At 38.2% G+C, this 17,192-nt stretch overlaps 1 protein-coding gene across 1 annotated transcript; it reads right to left on the reverse strand.

Moving 5' to 3' along the window:
* Window positions 1-4,273: 4,273 nt before the first annotated feature.
* mboat1 (membrane bound O-acyltransferase domain containing 1) lies at window positions 4,274-17,125 on the reverse strand. Its single transcript, XM_051406376.1, has 13 exons — window positions 16,827-17,125; window positions 16,193-16,338; window positions 15,687-15,764; window positions 13,860-13,955; window positions 11,865-11,920; window positions 11,170-11,224; window positions 9,881-10,073; window positions 9,231-9,423; window positions 9,009-9,112; window positions 8,815-8,879; window positions 8,561-8,693; window positions 8,043-8,194; window positions 4,274-7,660 (listed from the first exon to the last, which is right to left on the reverse strand). The coding sequence occupies exons 1-13, from the start codon at window positions 16,914-16,916 to the stop codon at window positions 7,483-7,485; spliced, it is 1,539 nt and encodes a 512-aa protein (XP_051262336.1). The 5' UTR covers window positions 16,917-17,125; the 3' UTR covers window positions 4,274-7,482.
* Window positions 17,126-17,192: the final 67 nt, after the last annotated feature.

The following is a 17,192-nucleotide window of genomic DNA, read 5'->3' on the forward strand; positions in this document are numbered from 1 at the left end:
AGTATAAAGTACACAGTAGAGCTTCATCTCTTGACAGAAAAAACCATCAGTGCTGTTAAAGAAATTTAGTCATTTAGTTTCATTGCTGTGGGGTTTGCAATGTTAAGCTTTCATGTTAAAGCTTTTGATACAATAGATCACAAGATATTAATGAGTAAGCTGGAAAACTATGGTATTAGAGGTGTAGCATATTCCTGGCTGAAGAGCTATCTGGATAAACGGTACCAGTATGTAAATGTTAACACTGAAAATTCAGAGCTTCAAAAGGTCACCTGTGGGGTACCCCAAGGGTCAGTCCTTGGACCCAAACTTTTCATTCTCTATCTAAATGATATTTGCAGAGCATGAGAGCTGCTACATTTTGTTATTTTTGCTGATGACACTAATTTCTTTTGTTCACATAAAGATCTGAATGAGCTTTTGGATATAGTCGAAAGAGAATTGTATAATTTGAAAAAAATGTTTGATGTGAACAAACTGTCATTGAATTTAAGCAAGACAAAATTCATAGTGTTTGGAAATAAAAAAATCAACAATGAGGTTAAACTCAGGATTAACAAAGTAGAAATAGAGAGAGTGTATGAAAACAAAGTCCTGGGTGTAATGATAGACCATAAATTAAACTGGAAACCCCACATAAACTACATTAAAAAATCTAAAATATCAAAATCTATTGCAATACTAATATATGTAAGGACATCTTGGACCATAAATCATTATTAATTTTGTATTCCTCTCATTTTTGCTTACATCACATACTGTATAGAGATATGGCGAAATACTTACAAAATTAATACAAATTGCATTTTTTTGTTGCAAAAAAGAGCTATAAGACTGGTTAACAAGGCTGAATATACTCACCCCACCAATATGTTATTCGTGCACTCTCAAAATTTGAAGTTTACGGATTTGGTTAACTTTAAAACATAACAGTTAATGTATAGAGCACATTGTAAAACACTTCCAGACTGTATTCAAGAGTTATTCACAAAGAGGACAAGCATTTATCCACTGAGGGGAAATTTCATTTTTGAAAGGAAATGGGCAAGAACTAATATGAAAAGTAGAAGTGTGTCAGTGTATGGAGTGAAGTTATGGAATGATTGTGACATTGAATTGAAAGAAAGTAAAAATATGGGTTCATTTAAGAAATTATTTAAAACCAATACATTAGAAAGTTATGTAAGAAGTGAATGTGGGGATTTGTGAATTTTTAAAACCAGGTATCTGGATATTTATGTTTTTAGTTTGTTATGAGAACTTAAATTGTTAATTTATTTTACTTTGTCATGTTGAAAAGTCACTGCTACTGACGTAAGTTTTGTTTGGAGAAACTGAAATCATGTTTTAAAAAAGGATAGACAAAATAAGCTTAAGCTTCAGTCTACACCTTTTTTTCAGTCAAAGAAAACAAAAGAGAATAAAAGAGAAAATAAATAATTTGTAAGAGAAACATATAGGTATGAGGAGAAGAATGATGTTTTGTTTATATGTCTTGTCACTTTTTTCTCTTATCTTTGTTTTGTTTGTCTTGTTTTGTTTGCTGGTCAAGAAATTATTCATGGGAATTATTGTGAATTAATTTTTTAAATGATTGGAAAAATAAAACTTACCTAAACCTAAAACCTAAACCAATGTTAGTCAATCTCCCACTTTGCCCTGGACTGAAATATATAACTATTAGATGGATTGCCAGGAAATTGGACAAAAATTCATGGTCCCAAGAGAATAAAGTTTACTAACTTTGGTAATTTCTTCTAGTGCTTTTCCTCTTGTGTGGAGTGAGCTCTGCACCTGTATTGCTCAAAAAAAAAAAAAACCTTTGCTGCTTTGGAGCAATGGAGAGCTGAGATTGCATCAAAACCTCTGAACCTTCAACTTTTCAGGAGCTAAGAAAAAAGGTCTTGGTTTTGATTTAGACATCATGGGATTGGAGTTTACCCACTCAGCCTTTGGCACAGTTTTCTCAGTAATCCTTCAAACTCGAATTAAAACAAACAAGTCACAAAATTGTTATAAATTATAAATGAAACTTCAACACATCCACACAGATTTGATCTAGTCTCTGCTACACAGACATGCATGTACAGTAATTTATCTCCCTTTTAATCAATTTAAAAGTAATAAAATCTGTATGATACGGGTTAAAACCTGATTTTTACCAATGTCCCTGTGACATGGTGCTAAAAAAAACACTACTGTTTTCTGTCAGTGCTACGCTAATACAGTTTTTGTTCTAAAGTATACATTCAGTATGTGCTCTGTACATATGTAAAAAAAAAAAAAAAGAGAAAATAAAATCATAATTTAGAATGTAATAATTTTATAATTTACACGTATGTACACACACGTACACGTAGAATATGATCGGCCAATTCATGACACAATAACTGAGCTAGTGCTATGTGATATCCTGTTAGTTAAGGCATTTTGATCTAATAAGCACCCCATAGGCACATTGTCATCCTTAAGTCACTGTAGGATACAGCAGTGAGGTTGTTTGGCTGATAAAGTACTGAGAGCAAATAACAATAGTGGACATACTGACAGCAGATTTACTGAGATAATCTGCTGGTTCTTTATATGTGTTGGAAGAGTATTGTGTGTGGGCTCTATTCTTTCATTACAATCATTATGAATCATAATGTGCATTATAATGTTAGAAACAGAATGGCTGTTTGGATAGAGTTATGTGCTTACATGCATGGGTTATCACCACATTTGTTTCTATAATTAGAATTCACTGTAGCTGTTACAGCAATACAGAAACACCTTTCACAGAGAGGATTAGTAGTAAATGTAAATTGAATGCAGGTGGCATAGTGGTCATTATAGTTGCAAAGAAATAAATTGACTTTCATCATTGCATCAAGCGGAGAAAGTGATATTATTTATTTGATACAGAGCAGGAATCCAGTGGAAATCAAATTAGCTTTTGCTTTCTGGTAAATCAAGGCAAACTGTGGCTCCTTGCTCCAGCCATAGAAAACCAGTAGACTTACTGAAGCTGTGTATACAGAAAGAGCACTATATGTACACTGACAGAATACTGATGAATGACAAATGAAAGGAAAAACCTCAATAAATAAGTGTAGAAACATAGGTCCGCTGGATGGTACAATTAAGCAATTAACATCGAATCATGCTCATATAAAATGCTTAGCAGGCCCAGTTGATTCTGATTTTGTCAGAGGGATATTATAGTAGGGTTGCAGTGCATAAAGCCCTCTTTACAAAGATGAATGCACATTTGAGAGTTCAGTGAGTCAAAAACCATATTCTCGACAAGTGGCCGAGTGCATGTGTGGCGTGCACCAAGAAAGCTGTACAGGCCTGAATGCTGGACCCCTAGGAAATCTGGTAGCTGTCATGCTGTGGGCAAACTACAAGCCCGGGGGGCCATTTTCAGCCCCCCATCCCCCTCCCTCCATGATTTTATAAATATAATACGGCATGCAAGATTTTAATTTTTTTAAATTAGTTCTAGTTGTTTCATATTCATTTAAACTATTCTTTCATATACAATTCAAATGAAAACAAAGTAATGGCAAGGGTCAAAGGTGCCTGCAAATGCCTGCACCTTACTAATACTCTTTGTTGGTTTTTCCTTTAATTTGTCACCCATCTGTATGTTTTTAGAAATTTGACTTCTATATCATACATTTTTAAATAATGTGACCAATTAAATAACTATTTTATCTGTACTCCTAGGTTATATAACCTATATTTCTCCATAGTTTTTGCACTCAGTATGAAACTGATTGTCCTGTCTGTGCAGAAGTAAAGCAGGCAATGTAATCACTAAAGACCTGAAGTTTTACTTACAGCAATTTAAGTATGTTTTGTTGTTACTTGTTGTCATCTTTGTCCATTTACTTCTGTCCCCCTGGTTGTTATTAGTTGTCTGTTTTCCCCGGTTGGATCAAAACACGGTGCGTGCACACACCCACACAAGCATATCAGTGTCAGAAGGGAACAGACAGGTGACACAAGGGACAGAGGGGCAGGCATTTCAAGAATATCATCAGAGATTAAACAGCTTGGGACATGCGTTGCATAGAGAGGGTTTGACTTGATGGTGTGAGTGAGAATGAGAGTAAAATGTAACACATACAAAACAAATATGACTCACTGGAACCTACTGGATCCTAAAAGGTATTTTATATTTACATCACTTAAGTTAGAATACAAAAAATACATTATTAAGTAAATTACATACCAACTTAAACAAAACATTTTTATATCAGGAAATTCAAACTTCGACAAATAATAATTTGTTTCACTGAAGCTTTATTTGTTATTGAAAAGTTTTTTATACCACTCACGCTTTCCTCTATACAAACAATACTAAAATGGAGCCATGGGGCAATATCAGAAAATATCACACACACACACACACAGTCAGTATATTTGATCACACACATCAACAAAAACACATACAAGAAACATCTTCATAATCAGTCATTCAAATAGCTGCTCATTCTGACAACATATTCATACTGTATATGTGCCACTCATCGCTCATTTCCCTGCACTAAAAACATTAGCAACAAGCATACATACAGTGCAAAGTACATGTTATTGATAACAACAGATTTAAGGGTTATAACTAGTTCCATATCAGTTAATAAGGACTTTGTCTCACAAAAACAGTTCTGTTATAACAAAGCCATACTTGGGAAGAGTGTTTTCACTTTTCAGCACTTCTTGAGGAGTTTAGGTACAGTCAGCCTTTGACAGTGGCTGTTGTGGGGACTAACTGTAACACCATTGGCATTTAGCACCAGTATTTTTCAGGCCAAAATGTTAAGAATTGCAGGCCTCTTGCAAAGAGTCTACAGGTCCCCAAAGCAGTCACTACTGAAGCTTCATCAACTCCAGGAAATTTTTCACTGTGTTGTTAAACATTAAACATTAAATATAGTCATCTTTTTCTCCAAAATGACCCAAAAGTTAAAAGATGTAGTCAAAAATACATTTCTTCTTATTAGCCAAGGGGAAATAGTTTGATACACATGCCCTCTCCTTCTTGTTTCCTTTAAAATCTCAAATAATTCCCATTATTGGTATTAACTGAATAATAAGTGTTAATTCAATACATGCCCACTCCTCCACACACTTGCCTGTGAACTGGGTACTTGTCACAACAAAGTTGAGAAGTGTGATTTTAAAATGACACTGATGTCTCGACAGAAAAATAGAAAACAAGTCTACATAGTCTGATGTTTTTTCTTGTAAAAAAAAGCCTCTACTGTGAGCCTTTACATATTAAGAACTAGAAGTTGAGTCAATGCCAAAACGGGCAAGTCCAAAGTATACATTTTTCCAGTAGTCAAAAAGTTTTGATTAAATTCCAAAGCAGGTAATAAAATGCATTTAGATTGTGTCTCTAACATGATTAACCACAAAAAGAGGTTGTTAAACCACAGGAAGAAACTGCATGTTCATTAGGCAACCCATATAATGCATTTAAAGGGACATTTTCAGTATGTCATCTTTACTGTGTACTGTTACACTACCAAAAATATATTCTTGCATTGCAACTTGTTAGCATTGTTAGCAAACCTTTTTAAGAACTGACCCCTAAATGTATTTGAAAGTTAACATGCTAGCCTGCAGCAGATAGCACCATTACTATCCAAGCCACCGTGCCACTTTTAAAAACTCCCAATGCCAAACCTCCCATGAGTGATCAATTCTTGATCCAAAAAAAACAACAAATAATGAATGAAGTGCTTAGCTGATCTGTCATCATAAGCATCACCCTCTGATTCATTGTAATATAAGTTGAAAAATATGGTTTCTGCTCATGGTTGGTTGAAAGTTGCACTGGGAGATGCTGCAGCGTGACCATTTCAGTCAGTCCCAACTGGCCTACCTTCATTACTTCAGCAGAGTTCAGACAGTACAAACAACCAGCAGATGTCTCTGTTAAATCAACCTGCCGCTGTTGATAAGCTCTGGTAGATCACCAGTTTTCAAATGTATTCTTTCACAGAGCCACAGAACAAACACAGCACCCTGCTCCTACTGAGAAAAAATACGTTTGATATATAAATTCCTATTTTTGTTCATACTTTCCATTCTTTGAGTGTGCAATGGCTTCCTCCCAAAAAGAGAAACATCAAATGTATTCTCAGCTTCACCTCAGCTTTTTATTCAATTACTCTGTACCACAATAATAATAATAATAATAATAATAATGACAATGATAATAGGTATCCAGCACCTATCACATGGTAAATACTAACACATTAAGAACTACGGCACTATTAAATCCCCTACTGCTTCAGCACACAAAGAGATTTTGTGGGGAAAGTCTGACTACGTTCATTAAGTTATTGAAAATGTGTGCTCAGATTGCAGCATTTCATCACTTGTTACAAATATGCAATGCAAAACAACATAGTTGTTGTTATGTTGCACAATGTATTCTTCAGCTATTTGTTAGCCTTTCCTTTATGTTTACTCGGGTATAGCTAAAGCCCATGATTATAGATAGTGTTTACTTGTTCTACAGCATAGTGAAGCCTCCTCACCAGGAGGAGTTGAAATGTGGCCTTAAAAGACTAGTAATGGTTTCACTGGACAGTTTTAGAGCTGCATGGTCTAATTGGTATTTCAAGTGTCTTTCCCCCAAGCTGGTACAAACTAACAGTGGGAGAAATACCGACACAGTCCACAGTTTTTCATGATAAGGTCCACCCACCCACACACACACACACACACACACACACACACACACACACACACACACACAAGGGTTCTCTCTCCTCTTGGTATGCTCTTTTGTTGTGCCACACAAGGGCAGCCTTTGTATGCTATTAAACTGTGACCAAGTATGAGCGTGTCTAAGAGAGAGTATGCATATTTGTTTCCTAGTGTGTTGCCTGTTTATGCATGAGTTTGTGTTTGTTTGTTTTTGTGCGCGCTGGTATTTATGCCCCGTTTATGAGCTGCCCTCTACTGTGCTGGCTTACATCCCATCGGTTAGTTGGACAGCGCAGATAGAGGACAGGAAAGAAAGTGAGCCTCCTTTCTCTCTTCACTCTGTTGTATTGTTTGTTGGAGCAGGCAGGCTGGTGTTGAGATGGGCAAAGGGGGGGGGACAGTGGAGGAGAGAGGGGGCAGGTGGAGGGGAAAGTGGATGGAGGCCAGCGTCCTGGTGGTGGGGCCAGAGACGTTCCCTCAGCTAATGTTTCAGTTTGCAGTCTGCCTGCTGAGCTTATGTTTGATGTATTGTCTCAATCTCACTGTATGGTAGAAAAGCTTTGCCCATGAACATCCAGTGCCATAGGTTGACATCCTGCATCGTCTTGTACTGTCAAGGTTTTAGTCCTAACTCTTTACTTTGTCCCAAAAATAAATAATACAATGTTTTCCCGTTTTAAATTGGTTGAATGCCCTTAAGGGATATTCACTAGTCTTTGAGAGAACACCATGGACTGAGAGTTTGGTAAAAGAACGTGAAGAGGGGGGTTTTCAGTCTACTTTGTCATTGTTGTTGGAGTGAACAGGCTGGCACTGGGCTGAGCATGAAGACGAGAATGGGGAGGGGGAAAACGTTTTAGTGGTGGCAGAGGGTTCCCGGGGTTTGTGCTTATGATGCAGGGCGATCGCAGCCAGAATGCTAATGATGTGCACGTGGAAGTACATAGACCTAGGAAAGAAAGGAGGAAAAAAGAGTGTAACTTCTGTAACTTATACCATCTATATGCCACAAAAAGCCTGCTAATATATTTACACTAGAGCTGTAATTATTACTTGATTGCCAGAAAATACATCAGCAGCTGTTTTGATAAACAATTAGTAGTTTTCAGTCATTTTGCCAAGATTCTTTGATTCCAGCTTCTCAAAAGTGTATATTTTTGTATGTAGAGTCTTCAATGATAGTAAACTGAATATCTTTAGTTGTTAGTTAGACTGTTGGTTGGGCAAATCAAGACATCTGAAAAAGTCAGCGTGGGCTTTGGTAATTACTGATGTGCATTTTCAAAATTGGGCTTGAATGGATAAGAGGACTGAATGTGATTATTACATACCTGTAATAAATCAAAGTGGGCTCTACTGCAAGAAGTAGAAAAGGCATGACAGTGTAGCAGATGGCTAGCTGGGTGGCTGCCCAAGTTAAGATGTCGTAACTCAGTTTCAAGGCTCTAGAGGCCAGGAAGTAGTGGCGAACAGACTTCCGTACCTGGTGGGGAGAGACCAATGAACAGAAAAGGATAAGTAACGTTTTTTGCACCATTGAAAGGATTAGTGTATTTAAGCTATGCTGTTGATGTAATTCTAATGAACCCAGTTAAGTTCCATGACAAGAATTTATTACGTTCCTTCCAAAAACTAAAGCTATATAATTTAGTTTGCTGTGGTATAATAATGTTTATTTACTTTTTTAGTGTGTGTGTGTTTTGGAAATTTAATAAAGCTATCAACATTTAAATTGCAAATGGAAAAATGGAAAAAAAACACTGATTATCCAATTTGTAGACTGTTCATTTTCCTTGGAAGTGCACAGTGAAGTATTAATTAAAATTTCCAGAGGAGGTACAGTACTCACAGTTCGTGCTGCCATGGTGATTGGGATGGCAGTGATGAAGGTGAAATAGTACCCAGGATAAACACCGTGCCACAGGGCAGACAGGACGAAGGTTAACGGCAACCTGTGCCTAGGGGCTCGGTCATAACACACCCTGAGCAGATGAAAGGAATGGGACATATTCACAAGAGTTTGTGAAATGAAAAGCTAGGAAAGCAAATGCTTCTGAACCGTGCACGAGAATACTGAAGTTGTAGACGTACTGAGGCACTTACGTTTTGAGCCAAATTCCTGTTCGAATATTCCAGTTGTCTATAAATGTCTTGAAGCTGGTTGCAGTCTAAAGAACACAACCAATAAATAACAATTTAGTCATTGCCAGACTTAAATAACATAAAATTACACGAAATTTAACACAGCAATGTTCTGTATGTTCTGTTTTTTAAATTATGTTAAACACTGAAGGTACCTCAATCCCCAAGATGTTAAGGTTGCACATGAGGTCCCAAGATGGCTTTCCATTTTCATCCATTCCCAAGAAACCATAACCTGCAGCGTTGTTGACTGCATCAGCTGACAAGACGGAGAAAAAACACATGACTTACATGGCAGTAACAATGCAGCTCATGTTCCCATCGTCACACCATGTCATACCAGCTGACAATAGGCCAACTATACACACAGGGCTCACCTAGTGTCCAAGCAAAGTAGAATTTGGGCCTTGCTGCTTGTATGGAGAAGAAAGCGTAGGTGAGTCTGGTGAGGAAGGGGGTCTGGCTGACAAAGTGGGGGTCTACGTTGTACGTTATCGGCAAGGACCGGGTCACAGTGAGGAAGAACAGCATACAGCCGCAGCAGATCAACAATTTTTTACAGACTGCGCTCTGCAAAGAAAACACATACAGAAACCAAATATTGGTTTGTTGCTCAGATCTACTGAATCAATTCACTATGTCCATCCACTCCTTAAAAGTTCAGGTTACACTTTTTCCTTTAAACTGAAGGATGTTCCCGATTGGATATGTGTACACCTCTGGATGCCCAAATACTATTGGACCTAGAGGAGACTAATGTAAATGAGTCCACATCAGCCAAGAAATGTCTCATTTCGTTATTGCTTTATGATGAATTTATTTCAGATTTCAGACCAAATACAGAATTTGAAATTAGACACTTATTATTAGTAGTGTCACATTCACACAATACGGTGTCAGTGTGCTCTGTCTCACAATACACCAACTGCTCACTAGAAAAGTGTGGTCTAGAATAGACAGACAGATTTAAAACCACTCCTACTAGTCCCAGGTAATGTTGTCTAATTGAGTAAAATCATGAACTTACCAGAGGTGACGGGTCCGGTGTCTTATCATAACCGTTCTGACCATTACATGTCCCAGAGTGCTGCCTGAGCCTCCTGCTGATGTGTTGGCCCTCTATGAAGTCTGTGTAGTCCTTATAGTTAGTGCATGGTCCCACCAAGATACTCAGGAAGTTCAGATTGTAACTCAGGTATTCGATGAGAGAAGGCCTCACACTGCAGAAAGAACAACATCAGAAATCACTGAAAACAAAACCGAGAACCCCTTTACTTTCAGCACTGACTGCAGTGATCACTTCAGGTGAAATGCAACAGTGTTAATGTATATTTTGATCTAACTTGGGTGGAGATGTGAGAAAAGCATGCCATTCATTTTTAAATAATAAAAACAAAATCATAATTAAAAAAATGGCCCCTGTAAACATGTATTATTGCTTGGCAGATAAACCTTTACATAAAAGCAAACATTCTTTGACTGACAAAAAAGTTACTTTTTAATATTTTACACCAAGACCGTCCAAATGTTATAAATTAGGTTTTGACTGGTTCCTTGGGCCCTCTGATTACAGCAGTTACAAAGTATTTTAAAGGAACCAGGAAGTCAGAAATGTACTTTTTATTTAAGTTTATTCATTCATGAAAGCAAAGTATTGACCTACTGAGCTTCAGTCTACATAGCTGGTTACACGTGCCTCAAAGCTTGTATATAATGTTTACAGTAAAACCAGAATTGATAAATAAAAACAGAATCAATAAAACTTAAGTGATATCCACACCTACAGGGAGCACAGAAAGAAGTGAGACAATCACTAAATTTAGAGCAACTATGTGCTATGATCATTTTTAAATTAACTCTAAAATGGCATGCATGGTACACTGATAAATGTGGTTTTATCACATCACATGCATGAACATGTAATATTTCCCATGCAAAATGAAGCCTCTTTTCTAAGTCCCCAGCATGCTTTTTACATGAACAAACTATTCACCATGATTGCATCTCCTTGTCATTGTCCTTTGTGGCTAAAGGAAAAGAAACAGTTATTCATTCTTTAAATAAGGTGTTAATTCAGATGCAACCTTCTGTGCATGCATATATACTTTGACAGGGAGATTAGGTCCAGTACAGTGTGAACTATTGTATGTGCACCTCTAAGGACAGATGCAAAATATACATCTATTAAATCAGTAAGGAAAAAAAAAGAGGAATCAGAAACCTCAACTTTATTATTATTGTTACTTATCTCCAAAAAGTCTATATCCTGATGTTTCACACTGCAACATATAATTACCACTGACAGTAAAAACTTACTTTATAGCCAGAAGCTTCTGCTCCGGGGTCAGTTGTTCAGATTTCTTACACATACCTGAAAAATTAGAGATGAACTCATCAGTAACCTCCATTTCACCAAACAATAAAATTAATGATGAATAAATGAATGAATGAGTTTCAGGGTCCTCGTATTGCATGCTGGTTTCCTGTCATGCTGTCAGAAAGTGTGCAGTGAAAGCCAGGCTTAATCTTAAATGTTAAGTAATTGTGAAAGAATGTTGCCTCCACTATTTAAGGTCCAGTGTGTAACATTTAGGAGGGTCTATTGGCAAATGATATACATTGGTATGTTTTCATCACTGTATAATCACCTGAAAATAAGAATTGTTGCTGTTTTTATCTATAGAAGGAGTGGGTTCTCTTCAGATGCCACCACGTTGAACCAACATGTTTCTACAGTAGCCCGGAATGGACAAACCACATACTGACTCTTGATAGGGTCTTTTTTACATGTCTACCGTAGCTTCTACTACATACTTGGAAGGCTGAGCTGTATTCAAATGGTTGTAATCTGCAACTTCACCACTAGATGCCACTGAATACTACACACTGGTCCTTAAAAGGCGTGTGCGTGTGTGTGTGTGTGTGTGTGTGTGTGTGTGTGTGTGTGTGTGTGTCTGTGTGTGTGTGTGTGTCTGTGTGTGTGTGTGTGAGCATCCTCTCCTCTGCTTTACCATCATGGAGCTGAAAAGCCAGTGTTGTGATCTTCTGGGTTACTATCATCAGAGGTCTGAGCAGAAAAAAATAAAAGTAATTTTATTGTTGTTGTTAATTTCCAGTAGTGTTAAAGCAGGTCACTTATTCATCCAATGCAATTCATTCGAATCAACACATTTTCATGTAATCTCCCTTTGAAACCAGTACAGCTTTATCTTGTTAAGCTCCCATTGAACACAAATATAGTAAACTAGGTGAACAACAGCCAACAGCTGGTGTTTCAGTTTTAATTTGGTTTAAGTTATCAGGGAGTGAGGTGACATGGAGGGCAATGAGGTCCTGTACAGTAAGACTGAACAGACTAGTTTCACACCCCCTCTCCTGGTTTTATCCACAGATAGAGACCTCTCTGTCCCAAGAATGCGTGTGCACAAAGACACGCATAAACTACATCTCTCCCTCTCACAAACACACATACACACACACACTCTCACTCTCACACACACTGGTTCCTGTGTGTGATTGGGCCACATTGTGTGCACTGCATGGAAAACCGAGGCAGAGGGGCTGGCCGAGCGTCTGGCAGTGCCAGCTCAATGAGAGTTGGCAGTGGGCTTTAGAGAAACATTTTCAGGGTGTGCAACCTTCACCACTTTAGCCTACAGACTCTGTTTTTCCACAAAGACTCAAAGATTGGGACTCTAGACAAGATTTTGACCTAGTTCAGATTCAGTTCTGCCTTTCTGCCAAATTCAGAAAACATCAGCTTATGGAAATGCTCACTGACAAAAGGGACGATAGCACACAGACTGTAGAGACAAGCTCTATATTAACTGTGTTTGGCATCCTCCAACAGCGAGAGAAACACAACATGTCAAGGTGATAATGAGGACAACACAACAGTAGAAAACAGATAATTACCATAAATGAATAACATAAATGAATGGTGTAAAAAAATAAGCCCACATAATCAAAGAAACTTATTTTTAAGTACTTCCTTTAGCACTGGATTACTTCATCAAAGCCTTTGTGTGAAGTTACACATATGAACATCATCTGTGTGATTCACAACCAAGTATGTGTGCAGTCTGAAAGCTTAAAGAAGCTGTATCTGTAATTTAATATACGACCCTCCCAAAGGCTGACTCACAGGCCTGGCTGCTCATCACCAAAGTCACGCGGAGTACAGTTGAGGCTGCCAGCAAATTAATCCACACCAGAACTGGGCAAAAAAAGTCGCTGAATACAGGAGCCACCAAAGCCAGCTGTTACCTTTTAAAAGAAACACTATCACATCCACTCTGGAATTATTTTTTTTCCAGTGGTACCACTCCTCGGGCATTATCCTAACTCCATGGTTAGTTAAATATGTGTTTTTCTTTAGTTAAACCAGGGAGACCCAACTGTGGTCCACAATGAAATAACCAATATGTTATAACCCTCTTTATTAAAAGAATCTACATGCCATCAATGTGAACATAGCTATTGAATTAAGTTGCAGTGAATGCCTGTGGGCAAAATTCAGATTTTAGTCATTTTTGATGATGCAATCCTTCATTTATGAAATAATGAGCAATGACAGAGGAGTTACTGCCCATCTTCCTCTCCTGTTACATTAAGTTTTTCTTTTAGCACTTCTTTAAGATTCTTGAAGATGTACCGTTGAAAAGAAACCCTTTAAATAAAGAGACTGTCTTATCCTTTAGAAGAAGCCTTGTTTCTAACACAACAAAGTCATAGTTGCCAGGAGGCAGCGAGTACCTTAACTCTACCTGTCTGGGCAGTGTCAACTGTGAACAATCCAAACTGCTGCTTTTTAATCAGTGGTGTCGTATTTACACAAGGTTGTGGCGCTGGTGGCTATGTGAACAGGTACAACACAGTTTGGAAACGTTAACTGATAACATTAGAATTGCTTTATAACTGAAATGACTAATATGCTGTCCCCACAAGGGTGTGGCAACGAAAAAAGAAGAAGTGAGGCACCTGAGTGATTACATTTTTCTCCTTACCCAGAGAAGTCAGTGGACAGTATTCCATAGTTAAAGATGAAGACTCTGCTCACTTGGCACACTGTCAAGTAGCCCATAGCCGTCACCATGGAATACCTGTATGTGGAGGAATGGACAAAAAGGCAATTAAGATGTTCTGGTGATAGATATAATACCAGTAAATATGACCAAGTAGACCTGCCACATCTTGTTTAATCCCGAACCAGTTGGTTGAGTAAGAAATGTCTTTTTATACTGATGAAGGTATTAGTCATATGAAATTACATTATGGAATTTGTAGCACATTGGCAGAATTAGCTAAATATACACTTATATACACTGTATATTTGTGTCTTTGCCTTGCAGACGCAGACTGAGACAACCATATGGATGTCTTTCTTATGTGTCCGCATGCAGATGAGCTGAGCTGTGTTCATGGATGTCTACTGTATGCGCCACTGTATGCGCTCCTGTATGCAATCAATCAACAGTTTCTTTCAAAAATAAGTTATTTATCAGTTGCTGTGGCTGTAAACATTGTTAGAAATGTGTCTGAAGTAACCATCTCAATTATTGTGCAATTAGTGACTTCAAAAATATGTCAGTGACAAATGTAGGAAAAAGAAAAATCGCTGAGTAATTACTAAACCAGTTCAAGGGCAGAGAAATGTTTAACACCAGGATCACCGCAAACAAATTCCTAAAAGTCACAAATATAGACATTATAACCTAACAGAAGGATTACTCAATTTCTGTAGGTGTGCACTAGAGTTTCCTGAGATTGTCTTGATTCATTCACAGTTACCTCCTCTCACCCTATACCAGCGTTAAAGAGGTGTGTAATGTGGTATGTATGTTTAACCTGAGACACAGTTTACAATGTGTTTTGCCCCCACGTGTACAGAACAATACCGGCTTTCATCCTCTTCCAGGTACTGCCTTTACTCGTAAATACCAGAGCCTAATACTAATAATGGATACCTAACCATTCCATTCATTGAGAGAAAGGAAACTACACACACACACACACACACACACACACACACACACACACACCAAATATGAAGTAACACTTATGGACATTTACAAAGCTCCACATACACACGTGGCTGCAAACAGATATATAGACAAATAAACACACACACACACATACACACACACACAGTCCAACTGTCTCCACTGATCTAGCAGACTGGTCCGGCTGGCATGTCAGGCTGCCTTTTAACTGACGTGTTTTACGTTAGTTTCTTTCAACAGCAGTATTTTAGTTAGGGCTACACTTTAACAAAAAGATAATGGGGCGGGATGCACTGCACTGCAGAGTGTGCTGGAATGTGTGGGAGGGAGTAATTGAATGGGCAGATTGAAAAGGTGTGAGCAGCAAGAAATGTTTCAAATTTCAACGTCAAGAACTGCTTTACAACATCTACGTTATCAATATCATTGCCCTCATGTTGATGAAGCATCTGCCTGCTCCACAAAACATGCGCCTATGACGTAAATAGTTTCTGGGCTGAGCTTGTCGGACAAGTTTTACCAGGAGACAATAGTAACTATTGCAGATATATGATGGATGTGAGATGCTGCTGTGGTAGCAGTTCTGTCATCATGCAGGTGGATGACAGACATGCAGCCCGGTCTAGAAATACCGCATGTGGCAACTTATTGATTGAAATACAATAGGATTTTATTTAACAACGTTAAATAATGTATGTCTATGTTTAGATATAAAAAAGCTACAGCTGTAACAGATCACAATCCATTTTATAATCCAGCATTTTGTCTTCGTAACATATCTTTATCCCAGACTTCAATGTGGATTTCCCTTTGAAGTAGACCAACACTTACTTGTGTACATTGTTGATGTCAGCATTGATGATGATCAAGTAGCTTGCAACCACTACTGTCAGGATGTGAGCTGAGTACCTGTATAAAAGAACACATACTATCAGATTAATATTTGAATAATACAGTGTTCTTTAACTAAAATTAAGTGGGCTGTATGCCTGAGATATGATACAGTGTGTGTGTCAGTGCAGCCTAGACATGTTTGCCCTAAATAATTGTACTTATGGGTCAAATTCCACAACAAACATTTCACCTGTCTGTCTCCATTGTCTGCCCTCTTATTGTCTACAGCCTCATTGTCTTCCTATAATTATAAGCCTGTGGTGTTGCTGTCTACTGTCAGAAAAGTAGACAGAACTCAATGGTCAAACTAGTAAAGATAGTTAACTATCACATATTTTCACTCAAAAACATGTTGGTAATCAAGGCTTCTTACTGACATGCGTGTTAATGGAGAGGTGCAGCATCATATGAGAGAAGTCGAATGTGTCAGTATCATACTGTACCATCCAAAGCAGAAGATGAGGAAGGCAATGCCGAGGAGAGTGGCCACGGCGTGCCTGACCAGGGGATTGGCATGGCTAGGACTGAGGTAGAGACGAAACCAGAAGGCAGCAGCCAGGGCAAACAGCTGACACGCCAAAAAATTCACCTGTGTGGGAGACACAGAGATTAGGATGCTCAAAAAATATTCATCTAGCCTAAATGTCCTGTTTTTTCCAAAGCTGACGATAAAAACTCCTATTACTCCTATAGGGGGCTTGCTGCAACATGATGCAACCTTATAGCCTAATGAGTTTTTCCCCACTTGCTTCATCATCCTCGGTGGTATTAGCAGTTCTACAAGGATGTATAGTTTGCCTGTGATATAGTAGGTGAAGTAGACTTATCCAATTATAAATGTGAAAGAATCTAACTTTTAAACTTTGGCCTGCAAGTCTTCAGTTACTAGTGCCATTTTTGAAGAGAAAACATAGAAATCCTCTCATCTATAGCATTAGGAACTGCAGTGTGGGCGTCGATGACTGTTGGGAACTCACCGCATTTCTCTCCAACAAGTGACACAAAGTTAATTAACAGGATATATATCCATGACACAGAGCACTATTTATAAGTTGTTTCATGGTCAGATACTCCTACCTGATCAAGAGGAAAGCCCAAGATCTCACTGACAGGCAGCAGCCACTTGGATCCAGTGGTGTTAAACGCAGTGTCTGCGCGCTCGCCCATCCTACGTAGTTTTCCTCTGGCGACGCCTCAAAGTTCCCACTTATCTTTTTCCTTCTTTTTTTAACTAACTGCTTACTATTTTCTGTGACTGACATACATTGTTTGACGGAAATGCCCCGTGACAAGTCAAACCAGTCCACAGTATGATAGACCTGGCATGGCACTCCCTCCTCCTTCTCCTCCTCCTCGGCCTCAGTACCAGTCAAATCTCACAGAGACAGATTCAGAGCTCTTCCGGTCACTGCTTCCCAAAATAAAAGCCGAGTTGGCGAACGC

This window comes from Dicentrarchus labrax, unplaced genomic scaffold, assembly GCF_905237075.1.
Source record: "Dicentrarchus labrax unplaced genomic scaffold, dlabrax2021, whole genome shotgun sequence".
NCBI lineage: Eukaryota > Metazoa > Chordata > Actinopteri > Moronidae > Dicentrarchus > Dicentrarchus labrax.

Coding starts and splice junctions, on each gene's coding strand:
- mboat1 (XM_051406376.1), bottom strand. CDS start 16,916: ATGGGCGAGCGCGCAGACACTGCGTTTAACACCACTGGATCCAAGTGG. Junction 15,765..16,192: donor CTCATCTTCTGCTTTGGATG/GTACAGTATGAT, acceptor TCTTTTATACAG/GTACTCAGCTCACATCCTGA. Junction 8,694..8,814: donor ACAGGAATTTGGCTCAAAAC/GTAAGTGCCTCA, acceptor TCATCTGCTCAG/GGTGTGTTATGACCGAGCCC.